This window comes from Benincasa hispida, chromosome 10 (genome assembly GCF_027475165.1).
Source record: "Benincasa hispida cultivar pf3 chromosome 10, pf3_genome.v1.1, whole genome shotgun sequence".
NCBI lineage: Eukaryota > Viridiplantae > Streptophyta > Magnoliopsida > Cucurbitales > Cucurbitaceae > Benincasa > Benincasa hispida.
Window position 1 is genome coordinate 49,983,262 of NC_143487.1, and position 15,151 is coordinate 49,998,412.

General features: G+C 36.4%; 1 protein-coding gene across 1 annotated transcript; it reads right to left on the minus strand.

Annotated features, from left to right (window-relative positions):
* Positions 1–1,918: 1,918 nt before the first annotated feature.
* LOC120088509 (uncharacterized) lies at positions 1,919–15,151 on the minus strand. Its single transcript, XM_039045876.2, has 3 exons — positions 14,994–15,151; positions 14,414–14,610; positions 1,919–2,265 (listed from the first exon to the last, which is right to left on the minus strand). The coding sequence occupies exons 2-3, from the start codon at positions 14,588–14,590 to the stop codon at positions 2,191–2,193; spliced, it is 252 nt and encodes an 83-aa protein (XP_038901804.1). The 5' UTR covers positions 14,591–14,610; positions 14,994–15,151; the 3' UTR covers positions 1,919–2,190.

The following is a 15,151-nucleotide window of genomic DNA, read 5'->3' on the forward strand; positions in this document are numbered from 1 at the left end:
TAATATATAGGGCAAATATAAATTTATATTGTGTTGTATCAATTTAAACCTCAAACTAATAATTGTAACATTCAAACCACAAACCATTAATTGTATCAATTTCAACCCTTAACTTTTATAAGTATATCAATTTAAACCCTGAACTTTCATAATTATATCAACTTAAACCCTCTATTATGTTTGCACTTATGGAAATTTAGGGTTTGAATTGATATATTTATGAAAATTCAATATTTGTATTGATATAATTATCAAATTGAGATTTAAATTGATACAACTCCCAAATGTTCAAAGTTTAGAGGTATAAATTGATATTTGCTCTAATATTATTATTCCCCTTAAATTTCTCTCTCAAATCAAAACTCAAACTAGAGATGTCCAGAGCGGAATAGGATAGGGATGGCACCATCCCCATCCCTACTACCCATTTCATTCCCTACCCTAGAGACACGGGGATGGGGGCGGGGATTCCCCATGGGGAATTCACGAGGGTCGGATTCTTCGCGAGGAATTTTTCCCGTTTGGATTTTTTTACAAAAATAATAATAATTAACTTAAATCACTATATCACAATTTTTTATTTAAATAGTTAAATATCTCACTCATATGTGACAAATATATGATTAAAATGTTTAATTTCATAATTTCTAAAAATTAAAATTTAAATATTACAACAATATATCCTAATCTCTACTTAATAAGAAATAAATATATCAAAAAAAAAAATTATATATATATAACCAAGACAGGCTCACATCCTTATCCCTGTTTAGCCAATGGGAAAAATTTTCTCCTCGCTCCCTCCCCATTACCCGGAGATTTCCCGCCCCATTCAGGCTCTAGCCTCAAAAGAGGCTCTAGCCCTGCAGGTTAAATGGACATCTCTAGCCCAAATCTTTTTTTTTTTTTTTTTTTTTTTTTTTTTTTTTTTTTTTTTTTTTTTGGACAAATATCAATTTATACCCACGAAAATTTGAGGTTGTATCAATTTAAATTATAAAGGAATAATTATATCAATTTAAAGACTAAATTTTCATGAGTGTATCAATTTAAATCCCAAACTAATAATTATATCAATTTAAACCTTGAAGTTTCATAAATGTATCAATTTATACTTTCCATTATGTTTTATTTAGATACATCAATGAAAGTTTAGTGTTTAAATTGACATATTTATAAAAGTTCAGAATTTAAATTGATATACTTATAAAAAGTTCAAGATTTAAATTAATAAATTAATATACTTATGAAATCCATGATTTAAATTGATACAATTATTAATTTGGAGTTTAAATTGATACTACCTTAAAACTTAATGTTTAAATTGATACAACTATTAGTTTAAAATTTAAATTGATACCATCTCAAAATTTAAGGATATAAATTGATATTTCTCCATTTCATTTCTTCATCCGCGCCATAACAGTTTGGATATATTTAGTAAGAAAGTGAGGGCTTCACTTTCCTTTCTTGTTTTAGAAAAAAAATGTGGATGGGAGCTTCACTCTATAAAAAAAATAAAAAAGCCAATTGGTCATTCATGAAAATAACAGTGAAGTTTAAAACTTTTATGAAATTTAGACTCATTTATCAATGTCTTCTGCGAAGAAAACCCTTACAATTATGAGAAAATTATGTCAACTTTGGGTTAATTGTAAGGGTTAACAATCAATAATAATCAGAAGAAAACCCTTATTGATTATTAAACCTTGGGTTAATTTTCATTTGGGCTCCTGTACAAAAATTCCTACAATTATATTTTATATTAAAGGAGAAAAAACCTTTATTTGATTGGTCTAATGTATGTTTAGATTGACTTTCTAAATACTTAAAAATACATTTTTTTTCCACTAAAAACATTTTTAAAACACTAAAAAGGGTCAATCCAAACCCTACAACTAGTTTATGAGAGATTAAATGAAAAATGACAAAAGGATTTGAATTTGAACAATCCAAACTAGACAGAATTCTTCCTTTTGGTCGTTATGGAAACACTTTAACATGGCCATTAAAACGAACAGCGGCTTATTATGTGGTCATTAAAAGAGCGACATGAATTGGAAAAGATAACACCAAGTACTGAAAAAATTAGTCTCTACAATTACCAGATCCGGAAGACCCTTTGACTTGCAAAATCAAGAACATCGTTTCTGGCTAATATTTTCTGTACTCAATCTTCAGGTGATAGATTTAGTACTCCTTGTTTCCAAAGTTCTTGCACCAGAGCTGTGACGGAATTGGCCGAACGGGATTGTGTGGCCGTTGCTGCTTTGGAAAAGAGATGACAGAGATTACTTGCTGATTATACTTGAGATATTCAAATCAGAAAATTTCAGAAAAGCTTGTGATTCTAATTCTAGTGCGAATGAATTATAGGGAGCTTTTTGACTTAAGTGACAGAAAGCACTACAATTTTGGAAACATATGAGGAAAATCAAATAAATGTCTAACCCCCGGGTTCAATCATTTTCTTCTGAGCATAGGCTTCTTTCTATGGCTTTCTTTTGGCGTAAAAGAATAAACACCCTTTTGCAGTTTATAGCTTATCTTTTTTCATTTCCAATTGAATTTCTTTCTTGTAATATAATTCACCAATAAGGTGCTTAAAGTTTATACTCCTTTATTTCATTTATTAATGAAATCGTCTTTTCTATGCAAATAAAATAAAACTAATAATCGTGATCTCTATCAAACATCCCAAAAAAAAAAAAACCAAAGCACAAATAAATATTGATGGAAAGAAATAAAAAATATTTATAGAATATATTTCAAGAATCTAAGAATCAAGCCACCCAAACATAAAAGCCTTCCAACTGGAAGGGGCCCTTCCTTTGTAGTTCTTTTTTTTTAGCCTTTCCTTTTTAATATATTTCTCATGGTTTCTTGAGGAAAAAAAAGGTTCAAATTTTTTAAATTTTGTTTCTAACACTATGAAGGGGAAGGCTAAGCAGGTCAGATATGAAATGCAGCAGTGGCTAAGTAAGGACATGACAAAACCTAAAATTCATATCAACATCAGCTTTAATAAAAGATGATATGAAGGCAATTGCTAGCATCACTTTTCAAGGGTTTATACGTTCTTCATTCTCAATGAACACCATATTGGGATATTTTGTCTTGTGCAGATGAAACTTTCAACAATAAATTTTACAACATCCCTTACCAGTATCAAGGACAGATATGTGAACCAATAATTTTATCCTCTGTAAAACAAATATTTGAACCTCCAATACAAACTCAATCCAACTAGTATAAAGGTCAAAAGGAAAACTAATTTAGAGGTTAAATGGTGTTCATCTAGAGAACTACTATTCCAAGGAGTAACACAAGCAACAATCCGAAGGGTGTTAATCCAGACGATATACTAGGAGTTACCCTACCAAATCTTTTCCACACTATTGTATGACTCTCGGCTGCCTAGTTAATACAAAACAAATAAACCCCTTTGATGCCAATGCACAGCAAATCATGGCAAACGTGCATTCACAACAAGGCTATTAATTTCTTTTTAATGGATTACTCTCATTGACTGAGATGAAATAAAAGAATACAAAGACATACAAAAAGGCAGACACAATAAACCAAAAAAAGGGCCCTCCACAAAAGGAGGAGGCAAACTAAAGAAAGGGCCTCCAGTTAAGCAAAATAAGGCTGATGCATAGTTACATAACGGCTTAGCCACCAAATCCCACAGAGACGATGAACCTAACAAGGATCCAAACATCACTCCAAGGTCTCTCAAACCCTCTAAAGACTCAGTTATTCACCTCCCCCCAAATACTCCAAAAAACTACACAGACCTTCGACTGCCACAAAAAACTTCATTTCTTACAAAAAGGAGGGAAAGGAGTTTCTCAAGCATCTTTGTAAAGCCTCTACGTCTAGACGAACTCAAGCCAAACTCCTCGAAAAAACAACTCCAAATCCCCTGCGCAAAGTTCCAACTCCAGATGATATGATCAAGGTCCTTATCCACCCGCCTACAAAAGATATAAGAAAGGATCCAATCAAATTGTGCAACCTTCTCGAAACTTCATCCGATGTGTTAACCCATTCCATGGAGAACCAACCATTATTTGGACTTTTCACCTTCCACGGGAAGGCCAAGGCACCATTCAAGGGAGAAGGATTGGCCAAAAAAAAAAAAAACCTTAAGAACTTTCACAAGAAGTCTTGTGATAATGGCTACAAAAAGAACATCCTTGCTCCCCAGACTACAACAAAACTCCAAAATCAAAGAGAGAAACATAATAACATCTGATATTTCCCTACCAGACAGAATGTTGGAACCCCAGCATAGGCAAAGAAAAGGTCTGAGAAAAGGGCAACACATCTGCCATTGAGTGCTTCTTAATTGATAACAAATGATACAAACAAGGGAAAAGACCGGAGAGGGATCTATCCCCCAACAACCTATCCTCCAAGAAAAAAAATCCCTCCCATCACCCACCGAACACTGGACTAACTATGAAAACTGAAAAGAATATGATCCCCACAATTATACCTTTCTAAGGGGTTATACAAATGCCTTTAGTCCCTCCCTCTTCCAATCCATTTGAAAGGGAGAGGGCCATATTTGCTCACAATAACCCTTCGCCAAAGGGGAATTAGACTCGAGATGGAACCACCAGAGCCATTTAGCTAGGAATGCATTGTTATGAGCCCTTAAAGTAATGAGGAAGGGGAAGAGCGGTGAAGAAAAAGACCTTCCGTTGTTGCTGATATTTACTAACTGAAGGTGTGCAAATAGGTTTTTTAAAAAAAAAAAAAGAAAAGAAAAAAATATGTAGAAACAACTGCTTTTATTGAGAAACAAAAAATGAAAGAATACGGGAATACAAAAAACCAAGCGCACAAAACCCCCTAGAAAAAGGGTTTCCAACTATGTAAAATATTGCCTAAGGTGTGCATATAGGTAGATGGTACTTCCCCACATGTCAATTACCAACCTAAGAAGCTGCTTATTTTTACCAATGAAAATGTGCAAATACACAACCATTATCTATAAATGGGAAGTGTGCAATAGTCCACATCAAATCAACCCAATAAAGGAAAGGAGAAATTCTTTGATGCCAATTTCCTTAATCCGTGGAATACTGTTTCAGATTTTTTTTTCTTTTTTATAAGAAACAATTTTATTGATGTATGAAATTACAAAAGAAAGGGGGAGAGAGACCCCGGAACAAAGGAGTTACAAAAGGCATCGCCAATTGAACAAAAGAGTATTAAAGCCATAAGAATTGAAATGCTTAGACAATTTACACCAAGAGATAGCAATGTTAGACACATGGTCTAAGAAGATGTCAGTTACAAAAGGCATCACCAATTGAACAAAAGAGTATTAAAGCCATAAGAATTGAAATGCTTAGACAATTTACACCAAGAGATAGCAATGTTAGACACATGGTCTAAGAAGATGTCAAAGTGTTTGGCTTTGTGCTTGAAGATGCGGTTGTTTCGTTCGAGCCAAATTGACCACAAAAAAGCTCTAACGAGCTGTTTCCAGAGAAGACCCTTTCTACCCTTGAAAGGGTGGCTGTCTAAAACAAGGGAAAGAAAATGGGTGATGTGCCCAGGAAAGACCACACACTAGTTGAAAGCCTGAAGAATATGGTTCCAAAAGTTCTTGGAGAAAGGATGAAGATATGATCTTGGTTTTCAGTGTCATTTCTACAAAGGGAGCACTAATAGGGTGAAAGCATCTTATTAGGGAGACGACGCCGAAGCTTGTCATAAGTGACAACCGCCTTATGAGCAAGCTCCCAAAGGAAAATTTTAATTTTTTTGGGATATTGATCGGACCAAATAGCACCAGTTGGGCCCTCGAATGAAATGGTGCCAATATCATAGCTGTTGTCAATCCAAGACTTTGTTGTGTACATCCCAAAGGGGCTCAAGCTTCCAAAGCCACTTGCATCTTATTGGGGAGACGGCACTGAAGCTTTTCATAAGTGACAACCACCTTATGAGCAAGCTCCCAAAGGAAACTTTTAATTTTTTTAGGATATTGATCGGACCAAATAGCACCAGTTGGGCCCTCGAATGAAATGGTGCCAATATCATAATTGTTGTCGATCCAAGACTTTGTAGTGTAGGGCCCAAAGGGGCTCAAGCTTCCAAAACCACTTGTCTTCTGTTAGTAGGAGTTGATGAGATACAAGCAAATTTGAGCGGACAGCTATTCTTCTGTTTCCAGGTCATTGAGATGTCTACGGGGATGAAGGTTCCACCCACCCTCCATCGAGTTCCATAGCTCGGAGACCATAGCATCTTTGGCAAGGGATAACGCAAATAGATTGGGAAAAGCAAACCTCAACGGGCTGTTATTCACCCATGAGTCTCTCCAAAAGGATATAGATCCCAAAGTAACAGCAACATATTGATCCACACAAGGTTGAAGGTAAGACAAGGCTTTCCATGGGCCCTTAGCAGTAGACATAGAACAGGAACCAGCCTTGTTGCCACATCTAGAGGTACCAAATTTACCAGCAATCACACTTCTCCAAAGAGCAGTTTTCTCCACCCTAAAACGGCAAATCCATTTTGCAAGAAGACCCTCATTCCTAAGCTTGAGATTAATGATTCCCAAGCCACTGAGAGATTGGGGAGAGGTATCTTTGTCACAATGGACAGGGTGCAAGTTTGATCCATCATCTTTCCCTTTCCAAAGGAAATGTCTATAGAGCTTTTCCATAGTAAGAGCCACCTTACTAGGGAGTTTGTAAAGAGAGAGAGAGGTAGTATGTAGGAAGATTACTCAGGGATGCTGGAATGAGAGTTAATCTCCCTCCTTTAGAAATGTAGGATGAACCCCAAGCCTTAATCCTTTGCTCAATTTTTTCAACCACCGAAGCCAAAAACGAAAGAGTGAGGCTTGCCATGGAGGGGAAGCCCAAGGTAGGAGAATTTGGCCACAAACCCACTTTGCACCCATATAAATCCGCAACACATTGGAGCTCATTAGCAGAGAGATTAATACCCATAATCTCATATTCTGATGATTAATGGATAAACCCGAGCAGACTCAAAAGAATCAATAACATTAAATAAGTTTTTAATAAGTGCATGGTCGTAAGTGGAGAAAAGTAGAGTGTTATCAGCAAATTGTAAGTGAGTGATAGTGAGCCTGTCCCTGCCCACCCTGAAACCCTATATCCTCCCATCCAAATCCGCAAGTGACAACATCCTGCTAAGGGTATCAATAATGATATTGAAAAGGAAAGGTGAGAGGGGATCCCTTGGCTAATACCTCTGGTGGCACCGATTTCCCCCTAGGACACCCATTGATGAAGATAGAGTAATTAGCAGATGGAATACATCCCATGATCCATTTTCTCCAAAGACAGCCGAAGCCTCTAGCTTGAAGGATGGAGTTCAAGAAAGCACAATCAACGGTGTCGAAAACCTTCTCTATATCAAGTTTGATAACAATGCCCTTCTTGCCCTTTCTATTCCACTCATCAATGAGCTCATTTGCAACGAGTGATGCATCAAGTATCTGACGGCCCTCAATAAAGGCTTATTGGTGCTCGGAAATAAAGAAGGGGTGAACACTCTTAAGCCTATTAGAGAGGACTCTCACCAAAATCTTGTAAACCCCGGTAGTGAGGCTGATCGGTCTGAAATCACCAACTCTCCAAGCATCAGCACGCTTGGGTACGAGACAAATATAAGTCTCATTAAGATTCACATTGACAATCCCTTTCTTAAAAAAAAAATCCTGGAACACCCTCAATATGTCGTTCTTAAGGATGTTCCAAGATTTTTTTTTATAGAACTCGACGGTATAACCATCAAGGCTCGAGGACTTGTTTGTGCCAAAAGCACAAACCGCACACCAAATTTCTTGTTATGTGAATGGAAATTCCAGCATCAGAGACTAATTAGTAAGGAGGGCCAAGCAAGAATGGGGAAAGCATGTAGATTGTCATTCTTTGTAAATAACCTGGTGTAAAAATTAAAAAAATTCATCAACAAAGTCTGGTTCCAAAAGAAGGCTCTCACCACCCGTGGAGATAATTTCATGTATGGTGCTTTGCCTCCTTTTAGTGGCCACAACCTAATGAAAGAAGCGGGTGTTTAGATTACCTTTCTTAAGCCGAATGGATTTGCACTTTTGCCTCCAAATGGTTTCTTCCTTGGCCACCACAGTGAGGAGTTGTGACTTGAGGCTTTTTTTCTGTTCCCTGTGGCTAGGCAGACTATCATTTGATTCCTCTAGGTCGTCCAACATAGTCATTTCCACCATGAGTTGATTTTTCTGAGTATGAATGCACCCGAAAGTGGGTTTGTTCACTCTTCCTGAACCTCTTTAAGACCTTTTAAATTGACAATTAAATCATGCCCTGGTCTGCCAATCAAAGGAGTATTCTTCCACCAATAATTAACTATGCTTTGAAATTCTCTGTGCCTCAGCCACATATTTTCGAAACGGAAAGGTGTAGCCATTCGTCCGCGCCATTGGAAAGTAAGATAGGGTAATGATCAGAGATGGGTCTTTCCAATCATTTTGATGTGGTATATGCAAATTTTTGTTGTATGCTATCAATAATAAAAAATATGTTTATAAGGGTGAAGACAAGGGTAATGTCTATATCCATACCATGTGTACAAGCCATTTTGTAAAGGAATGTTAAGAAGATCCACCATATCAATAAAACAGTTAAAAGCTTTCATACTCGCCAATTGAGGTCTGCCACTAGGAGTTTCTTATGACCATCAAGATACATTGAAGTCTCCTCCAAGGATCCAATTTCCAGTACAAAGGCCTTGGAGATCATATAGTTCCTGCCAGAAAAGGAGTCTATCTCTAGCACGAGATGGGCCATAAACATCAGAAAGCCAAAAAGGAAAACCATCAACCAAGTAAAAACGCAAGGTAATGGAGAAAAGACCTTTAATAACTTCTCCGGATACAAAGGAAGGATCATTCCACATGATGATGATACCTCCGAAGGGACTTTATGATTGTACAATCCACCTCTTCAAGCTTGGTTTCTTGAAAGATTACCACCATTGGATTGTGTTTAAGAATAAGATTTTTCACCACCACTTGTTTTTCTCGGGCGTTAATACCTTGCACATTCCAAGAGAGAATTATCATTTAGTTGATGTCGACCCACCAGAGATAGCCTTGGAGGAGACCTTTTCATAGTTGATAGATGAAAATAGCCTCTTTAACTCATTTATGCCACTTGTTTGTTTCTGAGTTCGTTTGACTCTTTTAGAGGATGAAGGTATAGCCATGATGCACGAGTTGTGCTCCAAAAGCCAAGGTACCACAATCCTTGCTTCAGATTTTTTTTTTCCTTCTCCATTAGCCTTATACAACTCTATACAACTCTGGGATTCATTAAAATTTAAGTACATCCAAGAGCTATGGTTTTCCTTTTCCTATCCTGTGTAAATTATATTGTCAATGAAAGGAGATTTAATTTAGCAATCAAAGGATTCATCAAAATATTCAAGTAGATCACCTTGTTTGAAACACCTAGGGCCTAGCCATAATTTTCTAATGAGGTCAAAGATAACTTGTAGAAATACAAGTTATTTTACCTCTTTTATCCAAAAAAATTAAGAAAAATCATGGACAGTGCGACAGAATTGGTAAGAAATTCATGATTTCATTATATTATGCAATCGCATGTATACAACATCTCATAACCCTTAAATTATAAAATTGTGCTTTTTGAAATGCAGAAATCCTATCATGCGATCAACAGTTCATTGCGGAAGAAATTCCTATGCATAGACTCATGCGATAGAAGAAAGGGAATGTGACATGACGCATAGGTGGTGGAAGTCAAATCAAAGACCAAGTTGGTAGCTGATAAGAAAGGTTCACAGTAGAGCCAATGAACTTCTGACGTGAAGCAGACAGCACGTCAAGATATGGAATTTAATGCATGTCGTCAGAATAATCATTAGTGAGAGCTACAGAAAAGAAAATTGTCCTATTGTCCTATTTCTAAGCAAATTACTCGCAAATCAAAACTAGAGGTGGTTACTCGCAAGTTCATTGGCTAAATTCATTAGTGAGTAATTTGTATACCCATGGTTTGTGCATTTACTTTGGGAACGTTATTGAATATGTGCCTCAACCCTAATTCATCCCTTGGAAAACTTCATCGCATTGCATAAGTTGCTTCCATTACGATGGTGATTTCCAACGCATTCATCAGCTTTCATTTCAACAATTAGGAACATAAACTCATTGCCTTTATTTAACAACAAATTAGCGTCAAGATTGAAACAATAGTGTCATCGCATCAATAGCAAGCAATCCCTGCGTTCGACCCTAGACTCACCAGGCACCTAGTTAGATTTACGATTGGATTTAATTAGGCAAAACAATGTATTCTTGAAGGCATCATAGAGCATTTAACCATCACATATATCAAAAAGCATCAGTCGACCATTTATAATAATTGAATAATTTACCAATTACTATGGAGAGAGATCCCAAAATCCATATTCTCCATTTAGCCCCAAAACCTTTATTACTCATCACATCATCTAGGAAAACCCGATTCACTTTATTGCAGGCCTTTTCATAATGAAACTTCCACAAGAAACCCTTCTTTCCACCCTTTTGAAGAACACAATTAGACTCAAAGATCTTTTCCACTCGGAATCAAACAAATTGAATCCAACAAAGTAGGCAAAGAAGCAACGTCCATAACCACTCTATACGACAAAGGTCAAAAAAACCCAAAAATTAAGCAAAGCAAACCCCTTGAGGAAGATTGGCCAAAGCCAACAAACACCTCTCCGAGGGCAACAAAAGGTAAACAAAATGTTAGAGCTACAGAAAAGATGAAAGATGTGGTTTACAAGAAGACCAGAAAACCCTCTTTGAACAACATGAGGACTAGACTCAAAGATCCCTTCCACCTTGGATTCAAATCAACTGAATCCAACAATACAAGTAAAGAAGCACAGTCCACAACCTCTCTATGCAAGAAATTGAATCCAACAAAGTAGGCAAAGAAGCAACGTCCAGAACCACTATATACGAAAAAGGTCAAAAAAAACCCAAAAATTAAGCGAAGCAAACCCCTCGAGGAAGATTGGCCAAAGCCAACGAACACCTCTCCAAGGGCAACAAAAGGTAAACAGAATGTTAGAGCTACAAAAAAGATGAAAGATGTGGTATACAAGAAAACTAGAAAACCCTCTTTGAACAACATGAGGACTAGAGATTTGAATCCAACAGAGCAAGTAAAAAAGCACAGCCCACAAACCTCCCTATGCGAGAAAGGTCAACAAAAACCCAAAAATTAAATGAAGCAAACCTCCAACAAAGATTTGGCCAAGGCCATCAAGCATCCCTCCAAGGGAAACAAAAGGTAAGGACAAGGAAACACGACGCAAGATAGGTTTATTGTAATTGTTTCCCTCTGTATCGCTCGTACAAAACTTGAAGAAGAAAATTAAATTTTTGGTGTAACAATATGTCAATATTAGCTATCTTCTCAATCCCCCCTACCACCTTTCTACAGGTATGAATTTTCTAATAGTAGACATGTTTTCCAACCAAGGATTGAACGTAGTTAAAATATAAGAAGCATGGATATGAACATGCAATATGACATGGACACGGCGACACATCAATTTCCAAAAAAGTAGGACATAGATGCTTTTTTTTTTTTTTTTTTTTTTTTTTGCATTGTTTAATATATTATGCAGTATCTAACCTCCTATATTCTTTTTTTATATTTACTTTACTTATATATATTGTCATATTGACCTGGGGAGAAGAAAAATTTATCTTAAAGTAAATTGTATTATTATCTACAATTAAAAGTGATTACCAAGATATGAAAAAATAACAATAAACAAACAAAAGAAATCCAATATATATGTACATATAGTGATGCAACTAATGGTGGTCCTTCCACAACAAAAAAAATTCTTCTAGATGTGGAGATGGGAATATCAATTCAAAATAAAACCAGTACCCCACACACAAATAACAATAGCTTTTCAAGGATGGGGACGATCCTGCTCTCACTCTCACAACTCTGATGGCGAGATCAAAGATCCCTTCCCACCAAATGGGTGTTATGGGTTATTTCAAATGGGAAAAAACCTTCAATCTTTCTAAACTAGTGCTTCATCTCCTCCTTGTTCAATCAATATTTTTTTTTATAAGAAACATTTCATTGATAAATGAAATAATCGAAAGAGGTACACAAAAGATTACAACGAATCCCAAAGTAATATGAGGAGAAGACAACCCCAACGATGATAAAAGATGAATATAAGAGGAAGGGGAGCCTATACAAAATGGTCAAATACAACTAAAAAGATACAAAAGATACTCCTTAAACAAAGGCAAATAAACGAGCACGTTGTTGATGAAACGCCCAAAAAAGAAGAAGATCTAAGTTTGTAAAAGTCCCATGGCCAAAAGATCGATTAAAGAAAACGTGACTTTATCCATGAACTGATACCGATGTGCGGGGTTGATAAGAGTAGACTCGAGCAGATGCATAATCTTCTCTAAACTGAGCTTTTGTTTTTTTGTCATTGGAGATGAAACTTTCTAGATTCCGAAGTTCTCTCATTCCTTTTTTTCTTTGAAGATAACCGGTTGGATTATTTTCTAGTAGGGATCGCCTTTATACAGAGGCCTAGTTCATTAAACCATGGGGCCAAGGCATCAAGTGAGGAGTTGGGTCGAAAGATCTATATCGATTTTGAGGATAATGATCAGACCATTCTTCTCCTATGTGCTATGAAGGAGAAAATGGCATTGGGCTACATAGAAATGCATCCGTGTCAGCATCTGATGGCAACGGTAAGATGGTCGTGGAGTGTTTGCCAGGGAGAAAAATAGTGCGCTTGGTAAAGGAAGAGGGGTCGATGTAGTTGGTTTTTAAGGAGGGGATCAGGTTGGCATCTGTTGAAGGCGCTCCTTGAGAAACATTGCTCAATGGAGGGAGCAAGGTGGCTGATGTTCAATCAATATAACGTTATTTCTTCGATCATTTAGGGTTTTATAGGTTTGACTCCTTTTTTAAGCAAGTTAATACCTTTCTTTTCCGGGCATGTCGAAAACGTGTCTTGGACGTTTCCCAACATGTTCGAAAATTAAAAAATAATTAAAAAATAAAATAAAATAATAAAAAAAGCAAACACTTTATTTCATGTGTTGAACACGTGTCTTACATGGACACTTCCCCAATATTTACACGTCTATGCTTCCTACATGATAGAGAGGTCTTAGACTTAGTCTTCCAGCAAAGTAAGAACTTCCAAGATCATTGTTTGAGGGGAGGGGTAACACACTAAAGCTAAGGGCATAAACGGCTCAAAAAAGCTTATGTGCAGAAAGTATGGAGGATTCAAGCTAGCTCATATGCAAATTCCTTTTACCATTTAATTTTTATTCAATCTCTACTTTTGGTTAGCTTTTATCTCCTCAAAAAAAGAATTGCAAATTAGGTTGGTCAGTAGGAGCTCAAAAGTGACTAAAAGTGCTGGATCCAAAGCTTCCAAATATTAGTGTAGTGACTATCATATAAAGAAATGAATGAATAATGATACTTGTGATCAGCTTTAGAGGCAATATCCTTGTCCAAATAGAATATCCAAATATTGGGCTCAATGCAAGAGGTCAAGAAAGTATGTAGAAGACTTGATTCCAAGGCATCCAGCCTCTTGAACAAATTGGTGCAACCAAGAGGGTTATTTCAATGTTGGCTATTTCGTGAGTTATGGAGGGAAAGACTGATGACAGAATAACCACTGGGAATAGAGAAGGCATGGACAATATTTTGGAGACCGTTTATGGCTTCTTGTGGTCCTCTCTTTAGTGTGAAAGTTTTATATTTTCCCCCTCTTAAAATTTTGAAAACCATCAATACAATTTCTATCATAACTAGAGTTGGACACCTGATTCCCCTAGTTTTTGTGTTCACTCTTTTATATTGAAATCTGTATTTTATCCAGAACTTTTTGGTAAGACCTTAGATATACCAAAACCAATAATTGTCTTTGACTCCACCACAATCATCCAATATCATATGATACAAGCTACTGATTAAACCCAACCAGACCACAAGTATGCCAAACTCTGAAGCATTCAATAGTCCGTTTAACAAATGGTAAAAAAAAAAAGTAAAGTATGATTATCTAGCAAAATCAGTAACTTACGACACAAGAGAATAACCTTAAACAAACCAAACTCTAGAGTCGTAGTTAGATCCTTTATTTTTCTAGCTAGGGTCGAATCCATGTAAATTCTAGTTCAATTTCACTCCATCTCGCCTATCTATTGGGGGCGGGAATAGAATGAATCCATGAGTCACCCCACCCAAAATGAAAATTAAAAATATAAAAATCCATCCTTTAAATGGTAAAAGAAAAATAAGAAGGAATAGGTATACAAAAATGGGCAAAGAGAAACCTCAAGCTCTGCAGATTTCATAGCTATAGGGATGCAGATGAGAACGATGCCGGCCATGGCAATGGCAGTATTGCGTTTCCAATGCTTGGGCCGGCAATAAGGTCCTCCGCTCATGCTCCAAACCTTAGCCCTAAAGTCCCCATGGGCTTCCCCATGTACATGTTCACCTCCTCCCATGGTTGCAATGCCCTTTGAAACTGGAGATCAGAATGGGGGTCAAAACCAAAATCATAGTTCACAAATTAGCAATCAACTAAGATCCATATATACGTAAAAAAAAAAAAAAAAAAAAAAAAAAAAAAAAAAAAAAAAAAAAAGCAATCAAATTAGAGAAGTGAATCGGGAAGAGATGAATTTCGGTTCTTGAACCGAATTGCTTGCTGAATCTGTATCCCAGAAATCTATACTTTTAATGAAATTAGAAACTGATTAATGAAATTAGAGGTGGAGCAACCAAAAATGGTCCAAACAAGTTTGAAACTGATCGTTGAAATTAGAAACATAACAATCATGAAATAACAAGTTTGAAAGGGATTTGCAAACTGAAGATTAAGAGAAAAAAAATGTGTGAAAATTTTACCCTTTGTTGCGAGTTGCTGCCTTGAAGATTTGAAGAAGCTGACCGGCTATGGCGAACTTGATGCTTTAGTGCGTGAGTGTGGAGAAGAGATGACTGCACTTTTTTTTTTTTTCCTTCTTTTTCTCACTTGGGCCGGTGGGCTGTAATGGGCTTTTTTT

Coding starts and splice junctions, on each gene's coding strand:
- LOC120088509 (XM_039045876.2), bottom strand. CDS start 14,590: ATGGGAGGAGGTGAACATGTACATGGGGAAGCCCATGGGGACTTTAGG. Junction 2,266..14,413: donor TGAAATCTGCAGAGCTTGAG/GTTTCTCTTTGC, acceptor TTTCCAAAGCAG/CAACGGCCACACAATCCCGT.